This window comes from Colossoma macropomum, unplaced genomic scaffold (genome assembly GCF_904425465.1).
Source record: "Colossoma macropomum unplaced genomic scaffold, Colossoma_macropomum, whole genome shotgun sequence".
NCBI classification, from domain to species: domain Eukaryota; kingdom Metazoa; phylum Chordata; class Actinopteri; order Characiformes; family Serrasalmidae; genus Colossoma; species Colossoma macropomum.
The window spans coordinates 25,968,088-25,983,757 of NW_023494785.1; the positions used below are offsets into that span (position 1 = coordinate 25,968,088).

The 15,670-nt window shown below is 40.4% G+C and overlaps 1 protein-coding gene across 1 annotated transcript in view; it reads left to right on the top strand.

The window, feature by feature from the left end:
* LOC118820195 (A disintegrin and metalloproteinase with thrombospondin motifs 16) overlaps positions 1 to 15,670 on the top strand; it is an 84,129-nt gene that overhangs the window by 1,417 nt on the left and 67,042 nt on the right. Inside the window, exon 3 of the mRNA XM_036588371.1 lies at positions 1,568 to 1,902. Coding sequence (XP_036444264.1) covers positions 1,568 to 1,902 — 335 coding nt within the window. The remainder of the gene's footprint in view (positions 1 to 1,567; positions 1,903 to 15,670) is intronic.

Here is a 15,670-nt window from a genome sequence, read left to right on the forward strand (position 1 = left end):
TATGTGGTCATGACAGAGAGAGTGAGTAAGAGAGAGAAAGAGTGTATGTGTGTCTATTTATTACCTTGTGGGGACCACATGTCCCCAGAATGATGAAAATCTGAATGTTTTGACATTATGGGGACATTTGGCTGCTCATCTTAAGGAGAAGTGTTAACGTAAGTTGGTGTAGAACAGCAGCATTTACATTTACTCATATAAAAGAACAGGAAACCCCCCACAAAGATGCAAATACACACTAGTGTGTGTGTGTGTGTGTGTGTGTGTGTGTGTGTGTGTGTGTGTGAGAAAGAGAGAGAGACAGTGAAGTCGTGTTCTGAGTTCCATGGCAATGAACACATTGGTTCTGTCTGTAAAAGCATTTATAGTTGAGCTTAGCAGACCACCTCACAGGCGCACAGATGAGAGGTCAGTACAGGTCAGATTCCCTCAGTGTTGACACTCTACTGGCTCACTACCACCGCATCTTACTGCACGTTCCACTTCCAATACTGACATCTGTGAGAGTGTTATTTTTATGATATGGATCATGGACTGATGAATCAGAACATGTACCCTTTCCCCTATTTGCTGCTGCATCCAAAGGCATTCTTGTTGCTGCATATTGTTTTTGCTTAAGAATAACTATAAATGCATGATATAGATCAAACTGTAAAGTAAGCCAGTCATATCAATTGAATTATGGACTCTGAATGAACTTTGCAAACCTGTATGTGGGTGTGGGGGGAACACACTGAAATGTCTTTGGGTTATGCATCATTAATAGCCAAAGTTAGCCATATTTCATGTCTCTGAGGAGGACAAAATGATCATTTGATTTTGAATGTTGCTTTTTTTATAACATAAGTTTGTTCAGTGTTTTGATTAACTGGTGACTGATGTCTGCTCGTTCAGTTGAGAACCGTGAAGTCTGACTTTGATTCACTGCAGATGCCTCGAACTTGCAGCATCCAGGACATTTTAGGGCAACAGTCACACTCCTGGCTTAGTAAATGAGATTATGTAATGCATCACAGCACTAGCATGCAAACTCCAGTTACCATTTGCATTGTTTTAAAATTTCATGATGAACGGACCAGCGGAAACGGTCCAAAATTACTTGGAAAAAAAACTTTTTACCTTAACGTCCATTATAAGTTAAGAATTTTGCGTCCTTCCCAGTTGCATTTTTGGAGATTCAAGATTTTGTTCTGATTGCAGCAATATGTAAAAAAATTATCTAAAAAGCTAAAAATTAAGTCTTTATTTCGCTTTGTAAGCTAACAATATACCTCATACTTCAGTATACCTCACATCTCACTATACCTCAAGTCAGCAATCTAACTGATGGAAATTCTGTTCTGAATGTGTATGCGTGCTCACTGAGAAACTCATTCGCAGCATCATATTTCTTTTATGCAGTGATAGAAAACATAGTAGCACACAGAAACCATCAGTTACACATGCTGACATGTATTACCATGCCAAACGTAGTCTCAGAATTTATTTCCAGGAAAATGTCTGAGTTGTTAGGTTTTCTAAAAGAAATTAATACAGATTCTGTATTCACTCTTCCTTTTCTTTGCAGAGTATGAGATTGTGGCTCCATATGAGGTGGACCATAAGGGCCAGTACATTTCCCATGCTGTGGCTCACCACCATCGCAGGAGGCGTTCAGTGGAGGGTCACGTGACTGACCTCACCTCCATGGCCCACTTTAGGCTCCATGGTCTGGGCCAAAATTTCCACCTGGAGCTGCTTCCGTCCAGCAGTCTGATCGCACCTGGCTTTACAGTTCAGACTCTGGGCACGAATGGCACCAAGAGGCTGCAGCCATATGCACAAGATGATTTTTGCTTCTACCAGGGGACACTCAGGTCAATGGTCAACTCCTCTGTGGCCTTGTCAACATGTGCAGGGATGGTGAGTAGACTGTCTGTACAATTATACTATATTTCCAGGACGTGTGTTCCATACTCTCCCTACCCACTTTAGTAGGAACATTGTACTTTCACTCACTGGCCACTTTATGAGGTCCACTCAACACAGAACTGCTGTTGATCAGATATTATTTCGGCGGTGGACGATTCTAAACAAAGCAGTGACACTGACATGGTAGTAATGTGGTAGTACTACAGTTTTTACACACATCAGTGTCACTCCTAGGCTGAGTGGCCACCCAAAAATAATAAATCAAGAGCAGCTCTGTGGTCAGAAACTGACCACTGATAAAAGATAAAAGTATGGGTATCACAAAATGTGAATCAACCCTTGGGCTACAGTTGTACACCAGCAAGTTGGAGCTATTTTGTTGGCTTGTGAATGTGGTCGAGTAAGATGGAGATCTGCTTAATTTACCAAAAAGCATACGTAAATTTGATTATTTTGGAGATTTTTCATGAGCTTGACATGTTGGAAGACGTAACCCACCAGTATCAGCCATCAAAACTGGGGAAGAAGTCAAAGCTATAATTCTGCAGTCTTGTTACTTCTACAAATCAGCAGTTGTCTAATGAATGGGAACACTCAGCCTTAGTCATAGCTTAGATCTCTGCCAAGTAGGGGAAATGGATAAGGATCATTAGAGCACACAGAAAGCAATTAATGTTGTTTATTTAAGTGCAAACATTTCCTTGCTTAAATTAATTACATTTAGTGTCAATGTGAGACAAAGCTGGTAATTATATTTTATTATTAAACATAGTTGTGGCCATTTAATAATGTGTAAAAGAGCTTATTCAGCAGTCAGTTTGAACATTGGTCATGGACAGTTTGAGAGATCGTTGCGATCATTATATTGGTACATTGTGTTCTGATGCAGGTCCTACTAAAATTTTCCATTTCCACTGCTCTCATTCTGATTCTCAGAGTTTGTCCTATGCTGGATGCCCACTCAGACCCCTGAGAGAGTACTCATCCATTCAGACTCAGCCCCTCCAGGGGATTTCCTCCTTTCTTGAGAGAGTGGGAATTCTCAGGCCATTAAATAAATGCTGGTCTGCAGATCTGGGTGTAAAAAAAACTGTTTACTGAAGTCAGCGGGGGGCTAATTAAAGAATCTGTTCAATTTCCTTTATACCAAATGTTCTTCACTTTTTTCACTGGAGCTACAAGGCTAATTAGCTAGCACTAGTAGTAATGGAAGCTTATGCTGTACTAACTCATCATACACTTGCTTCAAACCATGTTGGGTTGTTAAGTCTCAAATAGACTTGCTTATATTGTTCCTGAAATTGTATGATATGCCGTTAACCAAAAATGGACAAAAATATGTGAGAACAATAGTAGTAGCCTTGAAACCTGATATATTGAAACTTGATTTTGTCCATTTTTGGTGTGGCTGGGACTGAAAGGATGATGTACAACATATTGAGTCTCACAGTATATCAGAATATAAAAATGTTCTATATCTTAATATGAATATATGTTGTTGGCCTTGGCATCATATTGAGCCAAATTCCAATATGGCAGTCACCCACTGCACTGGGAATTAAAACAACTAAAATGGGAGAGAATGAGGGCAATACAAATAAAAAAATGCTAGCTTGATCCCCGGGAAATCACTCCCCTTTCCCCCTGTTAGCCGCAGTCCACTGGGTCCTGCGGCTCATAGGCTCCTCCGCATGCGGTTCCCAGTCAGGGGCTGAGAGAGTACAGCCGCTGGAGCTTCACTTCTCATGACTCTGTCCCAACCAGGCTGATCTTTATTCTCCCCTTAGATCAGAGGGGTCTGTCTGACTGCACAGAAAAAATCCCTTTAAACCAGTGACTCACTAACCCACATAAATTTGGGTCAAGGAAGGCAGAGTTTCTTACTGGAAAAACAGAGTCTCCTTTTATAATCCAAAAGATGGTTTTGTGTGTCCTCTCCTCGTCCTCTGCAAAGAAATAAATAAATAAATAAATAAAAGTTTATCAAGTTTAGATAATTAAGAGTTTATTAAGATGTTTTATGTGGTTATCAATTTGTTCTGGACAGAGAAGATGATTGAAAACTCAACAGGGAGAGAAACAGCATATGCTGGCCTTACTACTCCTAAGATCACCACTAACTCTTAAAGCTTTGCCTGTCATCTCTAATGTTACCTAACGTCATGTTATTTCTGTATGCTTTTGAAAAACCAAATATGTTTCTGTGTCACGGTCTCATCCAATGACCATCATGTTTCATCACCACTTAGTATTTTAAGTAAACATCACAAATCAGACCAAATGCAATAGGGTTGTCTGGAGCTTTTGCTTGAGCCTCTCAGATCATCTGCGTCAGTGCACTCTGAGCATATGTCTCTGTTTCTGTTGATTTGGTTGATTGATTTATTGTATAGTTGAAACTTGTTTTTGTTGGCTGAGAAGTCATAGTTATCGCCAGTGATAATGAAAGCTTGCTGTGATTTAATAGTAATTATTTCCCACTTGTAGGTCATTTAAACATGTGGAGAAATCCTGCTGAAAGTGCAAACTTTAAATCAGTATTTGTAAAGCCAGGCATATGCTGTTTGATTTTAGGCCCAGTTTGCTTGTTGCAGACTAAACTTTAGGACTGGGCTGAATTTCAGCTCCATTAACTATCGTTTGATGCGAGGTGGGTAGCAATGCCTGTTTAAAATTGGAAATTTTGGTCACGTCTTGCTGTTTTAGCAGATCTCGCAGACCACTTGCTCTAAGTTGCATGCAAACCACACAAGCACAGTCACAAATGGTGGCAGAAAGTTAACTGACTTGTTGCTGACTTTGCTTGAATGAATGGAATCACAGGGTATAAATGTTAATACAATGTGTTTTGTTTTTTTTTGTCTTTATAAAACAGGCCATAGAGAGACCATGTTGTCCTTCTCAGGTACATCATCTCCTGGTTTTAGTTTGAGTACACAGTGAGGCACAAGTTAGCAAACTTGCTATAGCATCCTTTCTCAAGGTTTTTGAGTTTTAAATGAAACTTCTCTGGAAATTGTCATGTTTCATGTGCAGTGTGAGCACCCACATCATAACATGTCAGTTGGACTGAGCATTTTCATACAGTGTGACCATGTTAGTCATAGCCATTGTTTGTACACGATAGGTGATTCAAACATGTAAACTGTCACCAAAGAACAAGATTTCAGAAAAAGAGGAGATTTTATTATGATTTGAATTTGATGAAATGTTATTGTTGCACATACACTGTCAGAAAAAATGGCACCTCACAGGTGCAAACAACATAAATGTATCCTCAAAGGTACAGCAATGGTTTTAATGCCCAACTGTGTTTCTTAAATGAGATTTAAAGGTAAACTACACCGATCAGGCATAACATTATGACCACCTCCTTGTTTCTATGCTCATTGTCCATTTTATCAGCTCCACTTACTACATAGGTGCACTTTGTAGTTCTACAATTACAGACTGTAGTCCATCTGTTTCTCTGCATACATTGTTAGCCCCCTTTTGCCCTATTCCTCAGTGGTCAGGACCCCCATGGACCCTCACAGAGCAGGTACTATTTGGGTGGTGGATCATTCTCAGCACTGCAGTAACAATGACGTGGTGGTGGTGTGTTAGTATGTGTTGTGCTGGTCTGAGTGGATCGGACACAGCAGCGCTGCTGGAGTTTTTAAGCACTGTGTCCACTCACTGTCCACTCTATTAGACACTCCTACCTTGTCAGTCCACCTTGTAGATGTAAACTCAGAGACGATAGCTCATCTGCTGCTGCACAGTTTGTGTTGGTCATCCTCTAGTCCATCATCAGTGGTCACAGGACGCTGCCCACAGGACGCTGTTGGCTGGATATTTTTGGTTGGTGGACTATTCTCAGTTCAGCAGTGACACTGAGGTGTTTAAAAACTCCAGCAGCACTGCTGTGTCTGATCCACTCAGACCAGCGCAACACACACTAACACACAACCACCACGTCAGTGTTACTGCAGTGCTGAGAACGATCCACCACCCAAATAGTACCTGTGAGGGTCCATGGAGGTCCTGACCACTGAAGAACAGGGTAAAAGGGGGCTAACAAAGTATGCAGAGAAACAGATGGACTACATTCTGTAATTGTAGAACTGTAGAATCGTAGAAAATAAGAGTCTGGAATTAAAACAGGAAGTTTGGAGGCAATTTAACTTAAAAAGAAAAAACAAAATTGCAACAAAATATGGTAATGATGTTTCCTAGCTAAAAGTACTGATGACATACCATTGAGTGTGCTATCCTAAGTAACACGAGGGGTTCCATCCCAGTGACAGTTTAACACCCTTTTTCTGAGAGTATACAGTCTTGTGTTGTGGAAAGAAAAAGCATCCCTTACTAATTTCATCATGTTTTTGTCTTCTTTTCACATTGCAACAAATGCTAGAAGCATATCTTTACAGACACAAGAGAATAAACTCATGTGGCTTTTAGACATTTCACATGGGAAATATATGTGACATTTTTGGTGAGCGCAGACTTAAACCTGTGGACACAGAACACAAATTGCATGTAAATTTAATTCATTATGTAATTATGTCATTGTGGCATTACATTTAAATACTTATGTAGCGTAAATTGAATGTATTGCAAAACACCAGTAACAGCTGAGAGTTTACCAAAGAAAGGGGTTTAATTCAAGAAAAAAAGATTAATCAGAAAAGCGTGTGAGAATGTCAAACGTTAACTTTTGTCACTGCAAGGCTTGAAAGAAAGCCATATGAAGTGCATGAATCACAGAAAATGAAAATAAACTTGTTGCAGCCCATGAAGTGTCTTTTTGCTGACACAGATGCTGACTTCAAAATCACATGGACACAAATTATGAGTGTTGACGGTCGTGACACGTAAAACCTGACTTCGAGTCCGCATCAGTAGTGCTTCTTGTGTCTCTGGGTAGGGTGATGACGGGGGCGCTGATTTTTAATCAGAAATGAAAAGCTTGGTGAGCGACTGTTGTGAATGACTGTCACTCTGTCACTGTTTGTGTGATGTCTCTGGGACTAACTCGAATCTGGCAGCTGCAGTTTGTCACCGTCTTCAGCTGGAGGTGATTAGGAGCTCAGCCATGCGCGATCGTTCGTTAACTCTTTTGTCACAGGCCAAGCGCCTAGTCGAGCTGTGCCATGTTTTAAAGTCTGCACATAAATACACTCTGAATGATTGCGAGGGCGCTTGGCAGGGTCTTGGCGAAGTTGGCGCAGGTTTGATGACAGTAGGGAGTTTGCCGTAAAAAAAGACTTGAGCTGGAGTCTGCAGAGCAAGGAGCAAGCGACTGACTTCACAAGCCTTTGGCGTGTTCCTGCAGAGTGGGTTACAAAAGAGTTCTTGTGACAGCGGGGAAGCCAGTAACTTTATGTGGGTGCATTTGTGTGTGCACTTGTATTTGTACCCTTGTGAGGAAAAAACGTTGGTTGCACCTTCATTGGACTTCACCTTATTGCTTATCTGAGTTATTGGTGCTAAAGGGACATGCTAACCTCTCAAGAAATCACAATTTTTGGTCGTCTGTAGTTTCAGTTATTGCACTTACTCAAAAATTATATTATTTTTATATAGAATATTATAGATTATACTGCTTCAGTATTTATTTTTTACAGTTTGCACAAAATACCAATGATAACTAGGCCATAGCTCCATCACACTGAATTTATGACAGAGGGGAATGTGACAGAGTCAAATATCCCCAGGTTGGGCCCAGTATCACACCATCAGGTTTAGTTAAAATGGTTCAAACATCTCATTTACAAAACTAGTTCTCTAAAGAACTATCCATTGAAAGTTCTTTTAGGGAACAGAAATGATTCTTCTTTGACATCACCATGCTAAGAACCCTTTTTAGCATATTTTTAAGGATGTAGTTAAGGTTAGTCTTGGGGGTGGGTTTGAGTTTTGGTTGAAGTTGATCTTAGGATTAGAGGATGTGTTACAGTAGGGGTTAGGTGAAAGATGCCTAGGTTTATTAAACACAAGATGAGTATCTGTTTTGAACCATAAAAAAAAATTCCTGGAATATACTTTTTAAAAGAAACTTGGTTGGGTTACTTGTAGTTTAGTACAAGCATATATATATATCATCTGTGTGTTTATGAATGTGTGTGTGTGTGTGTGAGAGAGAGAGAGAGAGAGAGAGAGAATGTGTAGCTGTTAAAAGGTACAATGCCCAAGTTTAGAGGTGGCTCATTGGGAATGTCAATTGGGAGCATCATTGCGAATGCCAGTCTGGGCTCAAAAGGGCTCCATGGCACGAAAACACCAGGAACAAAATCCCCTCTGAAGAGTCTGCATAAGGCTTCACCCTCTCTAACAATAGGCTAATTGTGAGTGATGTCACTTGTGAACTTTAGTGAAGGCTGGAAAATCTACCAATGAACCTCAGTGAATGAGAACTGAATCCCATTCTTCCCTGCACTATAATGGGAATTGAAAGAAAAGGATAAAAACGGTTAAAAATGTTATGGCCAATAAGTTAGTCTGGACAAAGTAGAGTTCTAAAGCAGCTTTAACATCATTAATACATGAATGGCGACCTGGATATGACTGGAGAAAGCACTTGAGGGTTATGAGGGAAATGCTCCATGACGGGAGAAAAGACTAAGGCCCTGCAGAGCACCGTTTTGTGGTTATAACAAGGATATGCCCAATCGTGGCCGGCAAATTGCAGGAAGTGTTCAGTTATGATGTAATCTCATGTCGAGTCCACTCAGGTTTCAGGTTGTGACTGTATTGGAGCTTATGAAGCATTGGTGAGAAGTATGCTGGCCTTGGACTGAGAGTCTGCTTTTGAAGTGCTTTAGATGCAGGATCATAGCTAAAAATATTATTTTACGTACAGGCAGCAATGTTCAGTCTTTAATGGAATAGTTTGGCAATCTAACTGGCACAGTCTAAACTAGTTTGGCAGTCTAATTGACCCTTGCCATCAATCTAATTGACCCTTACTCATTAATCAGTAAAGACATGTTTGGTGTCTGAAGTTTGCTTCTTTAGTTTTGGACTGGAGATTTGCACTGAACTTGCCTCAAATTGCTGTTAAGTGATCTCAAATAAACTTATGTGGTTTCTTGCGTTGTATGACACTGTCATCTATTAAAACAGACAAAATTAATGGGTAAATTCAGCCTTCAAGATGGTTGCTACAGCTCATACATTCTGTGGGATGTACTTTTGCCCTTTCATATAGATGACAACATTATCTATTATGTACATAACAGTACAACATCATAGATCGCAAATCTATTTGACATTACTTATCAGCTCAGTGTGCTTTAGGCATGCAGTTTGTACAATGCTAAATGGCACATAGAAGCCTCCATTACTTGTTGGCTGAATTAGCCTTGTAGCTCCAATGCAAAATTAACTTCAGACACCAAAACTTCAAACTAAATTTGGGTTAGGGGAACATTACGTAAATAGACTATGTTCATTTTCACCAAAATGTTATTTAAGAAAAAAAACAGCCTAAAGCTTCAACCCACACATTACAAAAACATTTGGGTCTTCTGTTTCTCTGTCTTCTCCTTTTTTGTGTGAGAGGTGCTCCCTCAGGGTCTGAAACGGAATTGATCAGGCCAGCTTCACCCCTTCCCAGGGATTTCCCAGAATGCATGTCATATGGCATGCTTCATTTATGTGACGGCGCTGTGAAAAACACACCGCATGGTCCCAACAGGTCTTCGCATTGCAAGGAAAAACAAAGCCTACATCCAAAAAACATACATTAATATCATTCACAAAACAAAAGGCATGTTTTAACCTTTAATCCATGCTTGTGACTGTAATGGGTCGATTGAATTATGGACTAACATATATTTATGATAAACACCAAGGCGCAGCACTGCATGATTTAGACGAGGGAAAATCACTCTATGAAAGCAAAGCTGAAAGAGCAGCCAGGTGATGACTAACTGCTGGCTGCAAGGAAGCAAGCTTTAAAGAACATCACTGTATAGCAACTTACATAAGGCTTTTCAATGTGGCATCAAGGCATGAAAGTGGATGCCCTGCAGTTAGCAATGTTTCAGGATTGTCACCAGATTCGGTGGAAGTACAATCCCTTGTGTCTGACTGGCTTCATGACTTTCTCACTATATCTGTTTTATCATAATAAGTGAAGTAGCCGTTAGCAGCTCAAGTGATGCAATGCTATTAAAAAAGCAACGGCATCATCTCTCTCAAATAGCAGAGCTAGCATCTCTTTTTATGTGCTATATTAACTTTTTCTATTCCCTCCTTCACTTCAGTCCTGCAGAAATTTGATATCACTCTCATTTCTTAGCTCCACAGCTAAGATTAAACACTGTGCTAACTGTAGAGTTAGCGATATTTCAGAGTGGTCACCATATTCGGTGGAAGTTACTTTCAACTTCACCTCCTTCAGTGCCATTTGTACTGTAGGCCTGTGTGTTTCATCATAACAAGTGAAGCAGCCGTTAGTAGCTTGAGTGATGTAATGCTATTAAAAAGGTAACATCATCATCTCCCTCAAATAGCCCAGCTAGCATAATATCTTTTTTACACCCTGGATTGAATTACTCTTTTCTTGGCTACACTTCAGTCCTGTAGAAATTCGAGTTCACTTTCATTTACATCAGAACACCACTATCTGGTGTGGTCTAGAGGCGGATGGGTTTTCCTTTTTGAGCCTTGGCTCCTCTCACTGTTTCTTCATTCTCTTTTTCAGTTTCTCCTGACTTTTTTCCCTCAGCATGATCATTAGGGGTCTGCATTTCTGGAAAGCGGCAATATCTGTTAATAGTGCTAATGTCTAACTGAGTTACCTTTAACTTTTCAGTTACCATTAGGGTTGTGTAGTGGCGGCTGGTTGTAAATTAGCCTAAAACAGAGCAGCCTGTACCTGGGGCTGTAAAGAAGCATCATTTGAAAGTTCCCGATAGCCGTTTGACTCCTTTGACTGTGTTTGGTAGGTCATGTCTGGATCTGCCCCATGCTGCTGGAGGGCAGCTTGGTTGCTCGCTGCAGCTTTTACGACTGCTATTTACACCTCGTAGCTCTTGGCATGTAATTTGATGATGGGTATCTACAGACGCTGTTCAGACATTTGTTTTTGGCTAAGGTCGCCGTGGGACTGCAGAGAGGAAATGCTGATTTGTGGAGGGTAATTACCAGTGGTGGAAAGAGTGCTGAAAAACACTCCTCATGTAGAAGTACTGTTGCCTCAGAGGCAATCCATTTAAATTGTCAAAGCAGCCCTCCAAGAAACTACTCAAATAAATGTCTGCTTGGTCTGCAGTCAGTGTACACAAAGCCTGAGCTCTAATTGACCATTTAGATGCTACTAACTTGCAAAGCAAAACTGAGGCATTAGCTTAGTCTGAACTAAATATAGTAATGGCAGTTTATTAACCCCTTATATGGCCAGGGCCAGCCAGCAGTCTCTAAGTTATAATACACTTCTACAACCTAAGAAAAGCTGAACCAGTTTGCATTGAAGTCCTTGTAGTTACTGAATAATAAGCCTTAAGTATCATCAGGAGATCACGAGTTCAATCCCTGGTGATGCTACAGCCATCCATAGCCAGGAGTCCTAGAGAGCACAATTGGCCTCGCTCTCTGGGTGGGTAGGATGGCCCCCCCTTGTCCCCCCATCACTCAACGCGATGCTAGTCGGCGCAGGCGTCTGTTAGCTGACGTAACAGAACTGGCACTTTCCTCCAAGTGCATTTGGCTGTCCAATGACGTTGCATGAGTTCGAAACAGTTTGAAAAGATGTTGTGGCTGGCTTCACAGGTCTCGGAGCTAGCCTTCACCCTCCTAGCGTTGATAGTATCGTGTGACTGGGGGAGTCCTAACTAGTGGGTGGAGTTGGAGATGACTAAATTGGGTAAAAATCAAAAAGATAAAATAAAAAATAAGCCTTAAGTATGTAGTAAGCCTGGGATTTTCAAGGGCTTAGCCGTTTTCAGACATACTTTACAGTCTTTCCACTTTGGCACACTTTTACGTTTTGCATGATCATTTTTTTTTTTTAAATCAGTAACATCAAGCCAGCAAGATTCAGTAAATCTCAAATATTAAGTATCTCAAAAAACATTCTCATATGTGGAGATATTTGTCCATGAACACCCTTTTAGGGCCAAAATATTGAAAACCTGCCTAAAATTCTAAATAATTACTCTATACATCACCAACAATAATGATGAATGAAAACTGATCTCTAGCTTCACAGGTAAAAAAGGCATCTCCTTTGCTAAAAGCATGCAGAGGTAGGGATTCTCTAAAGACAACATGAAATTATGTTCATGGTCGAACGGTCTGATAGGGTAAATGCAGTTATCACAATATTCACCTACACAAAGACTATTTTCTGTGCAAGCCGTTAGTTACACAAGGGAACATTAAGTCTATCGATAAATGACCATAAAACCCTAAAGATTTTTAACTGTTGTGTCATGCAATTTCCAAGTTGATAACAACAAAAGCCCTACCCGCTAGAAAGGCCAAAAGATCAGTGGCAGGGAATTCAAACAACTGTCGCTTGTAATTTGTGGTTTCACTGTAAAAGAGAACAAAACCAGCACTGCATGATAAACAACAGTTTTGTGTTTGGGATAGCCATGCAAAGGTTGCTTACAGAAAAACGTAGCACATTTGGGTCATCAGACTTTCAGTCTCTTTTGCTACGTACCCAATAACAAGGCCCAGTGTTTCTGCAGAGCTTCACAGTCTATCACTAAATCTCAAAGTCTTCATATGGCTGATAGAAAGATATCATACACACAGAAGGCAAGTAAAAGATTTTTGGTCATCTGTGGTTAAGCCTTTAAACCTAAGCCTACATGTGACCAAATTGATATATCCTAATACTTAAGTTGACTTGAAAAGTTCTTCTTCTGATTATTAGTCTACACCTTTTTGTATTGTTTCAAAGGTCACGGATTTTAAGCTAGAGCCACAAAGCTTTGCATGATCATAGAGCCTATATGGCACTATATGGTATGACATGCAATTGCATATTTGTTTTTTTAGCAGCATTTAAACCAACACATTTTTTTCCATAGAAAATGAATGGCAGAATACTGTGAGACCTTAAATATAACTGCCAGAAATGGTATAACAGCCTAGCAACACCTTAGCAACCACCTGGGATACCACAGCAATGACCTAATAAAACCTTAGCAGTAATCTGTGAATATTATAGCAACACCTTAGCAACTACCTGGCATTCCGAAGCAACGACTTTTTCAAGCTGACTTAAGCTTCACGAACGTTCCTTTTCTAGAATTAACTAGAGCAGTCTGGAATTAACAGTAGGAGCAGTGCAAAATGTGTCTCGATACAACTGGAATATAAGCCTGGAATTAACATTCGTTTTACCATGGCTGCAGCTAATCACTCAAATGAATCAGTAAACAAATTTGAGACAAAAAAGGAACGTTCACTGAAATTCTCTACCACCAAAACATTACAGGGTTGTTATTTTACTTTGTGGCTGCATGACAACATATTTTACACGGTGTCTCCCCGCACATGTATATCTGATCCAGAGGTGAAACACTGTTATTATGCTGGTAAATATTTTTTCAGCACATGTTTGAGGCTGGTGCCTCTGTCTAGCTGCTATGGCTGCTGACATTGTCAAAAGAAGCCTGATTTTCTGTATAATCATCCCATTTTTTGTGAAATCCTCCCTCAAATTAATGTTTAAGGGGGATCAATGCAATTTTGCATTTTTTATGTATATGGCCCATAAACATGCACCTGAAACTGTTGCAAAAAAAAAAACAAAAAATGAGGTTTATATGTCAAAAAGTTTATTGACTCCTACTTATCCCTTCTGATTGCATTCAGCCACAAGAGCATTAGTTAGGTCAGATTTGGATATTGGATGATTAGTTTTAGTTCAGAAACTCCAACTAATCCCAAAGGTTTTGAATTGAGGTCCATGACTCCAGAGAATGCAGTTCCACTGCTCTACTACCCAATGCTTGGCATTGGGGATGGTGATCTTATGCTTATGTGCTGTTGCTTCAGAGCATCCCATTCTATTGGCAGTGCTTTTCTATATAGCTCATACAAGCTGTGTGCATAATTGAACACCTGTGTCCAGATACGTTTGGACATATAGTGTGTATCATGCATGTCCTCTGATTCAGCACAAACTTTTTACTTATGCCATTCATTCGACATGAATGTTCTACAGAAAAGATCAAATCAGGTGTGCAAAAGAGCAACATGCAGTGCCTTAAGTAGGTCTCTGATTATCTGGCATGCTTTGACAACCAAAGGTTTAAAAAAAGACTGTGTATTAACAACAACTGCTGACTATCAATCTGTAGCCACTGTGATGTAATGGTTAGCCCAGAGGACTCTCCAGATGCAGTGTGGATTGGGCTGGGGATTAAACATTGTGTGTGAGCTCATGGTGGAATTTGAAGCATGTTGATCTCAAACAGATATAAATTTGTTCAAGTTTAAAGATGATGGGACGAATTGGCAGCCATAATTTCAGTCTTGTAGGGTTATTGATTCTGTATTTGTTTACCAGTGGAGTCAGTGAGAGAGAGCAAAGTACATGGAACAGCATGGGAAGAACTCATGCAGGGTCAATTGGATGAAGACTGAGTCAAAGATCAGTTGAGTGGATGGGTCAGTGGACATTAAGTCAGTTTTGTTGGTTTGTTTCAGCTTTATACTGTACTTTGTGCTGAGGCTGCTTTTGAATACAGAGAGTTTATTCTCTTGCAAAACTGCTATGATTACTTAAGCTCAGAAACCAACAGTGCTGACCTACACATTGTCCTACACCCCACATTGTCCCTGCCTGTTTTCTCACTGTCTGCCCACATTGCATCACTGAGATATTTCTCTAAGCAAAGGTCACGTTAGCACTATTCATAAAACCTTGGACCAAATGTAATGCCTCTGATTGCTCAATACACAACGAGGCATGCAAGAGCTGTCACATAAAAGTAAATTTGTGCAAATCTGGCTTTGAGGAGGATTAGGTTTGACAAAGGCTCAGGGACCCACCCAAACTCAGACCCAGGCCTCAATCACGTGAAGCAGCCAGTCTGAGCCGAGCAGCCTGCCTGAGCTGTAGCCCAGAAGGCCCAGCACTCATCAGCGCCGCTTCTGTAGAGTGGCCCGTCTTATCTGCCCAAAAAAAGACGGGGTTCAAGGGCTTTGGCTTTTTTGGGCCTGAGCAATCAGGTAATTGGGTTCTTTTGATGTGCTGGCTGTGTTGTGTGGGATCAAACGGCCAGCCGCTTGACCCTCTCTCTTTGCTCACAGAGAGGGTCAAACAGCCAGCCGCTTGACCCTTCTCTCTTTGCTCACAGAGACTTTTTTGCTGATCATGTGTGCCCCCGTGTGACACTCATCATTAATCTGCTTAAACTTGTGAACAATATCAGAGTTATCAGTTGGCTAATTCACTGTGCTCCAGTCAGCCAATGGCTCTTAAAATTTGATTCGCTCTTCATGGAGGTTTCGCTTTGATAAGCTTTTTGCGGGCGTCTCCATAAATTTTACCTCTAAAGCCGGTTCCTTTTTTCAGCACCATAAAATCATTGAGTTCAACTTGGAACTACATGAATGTGCTTCTAGTCACTTAAATTTGAGCTTTATGGATGATCTAACAGGGCAAGCAATGGATAAATGATTTACACGTGCTGACTGAGCCACCCATACTTGTCTTTTTGGCTCACTGACTCACTGACATATCTCATAGAGCATAGTAATTATTATTAATTAATTAAATCTTTAAAAGTGTGCTCAATTAATT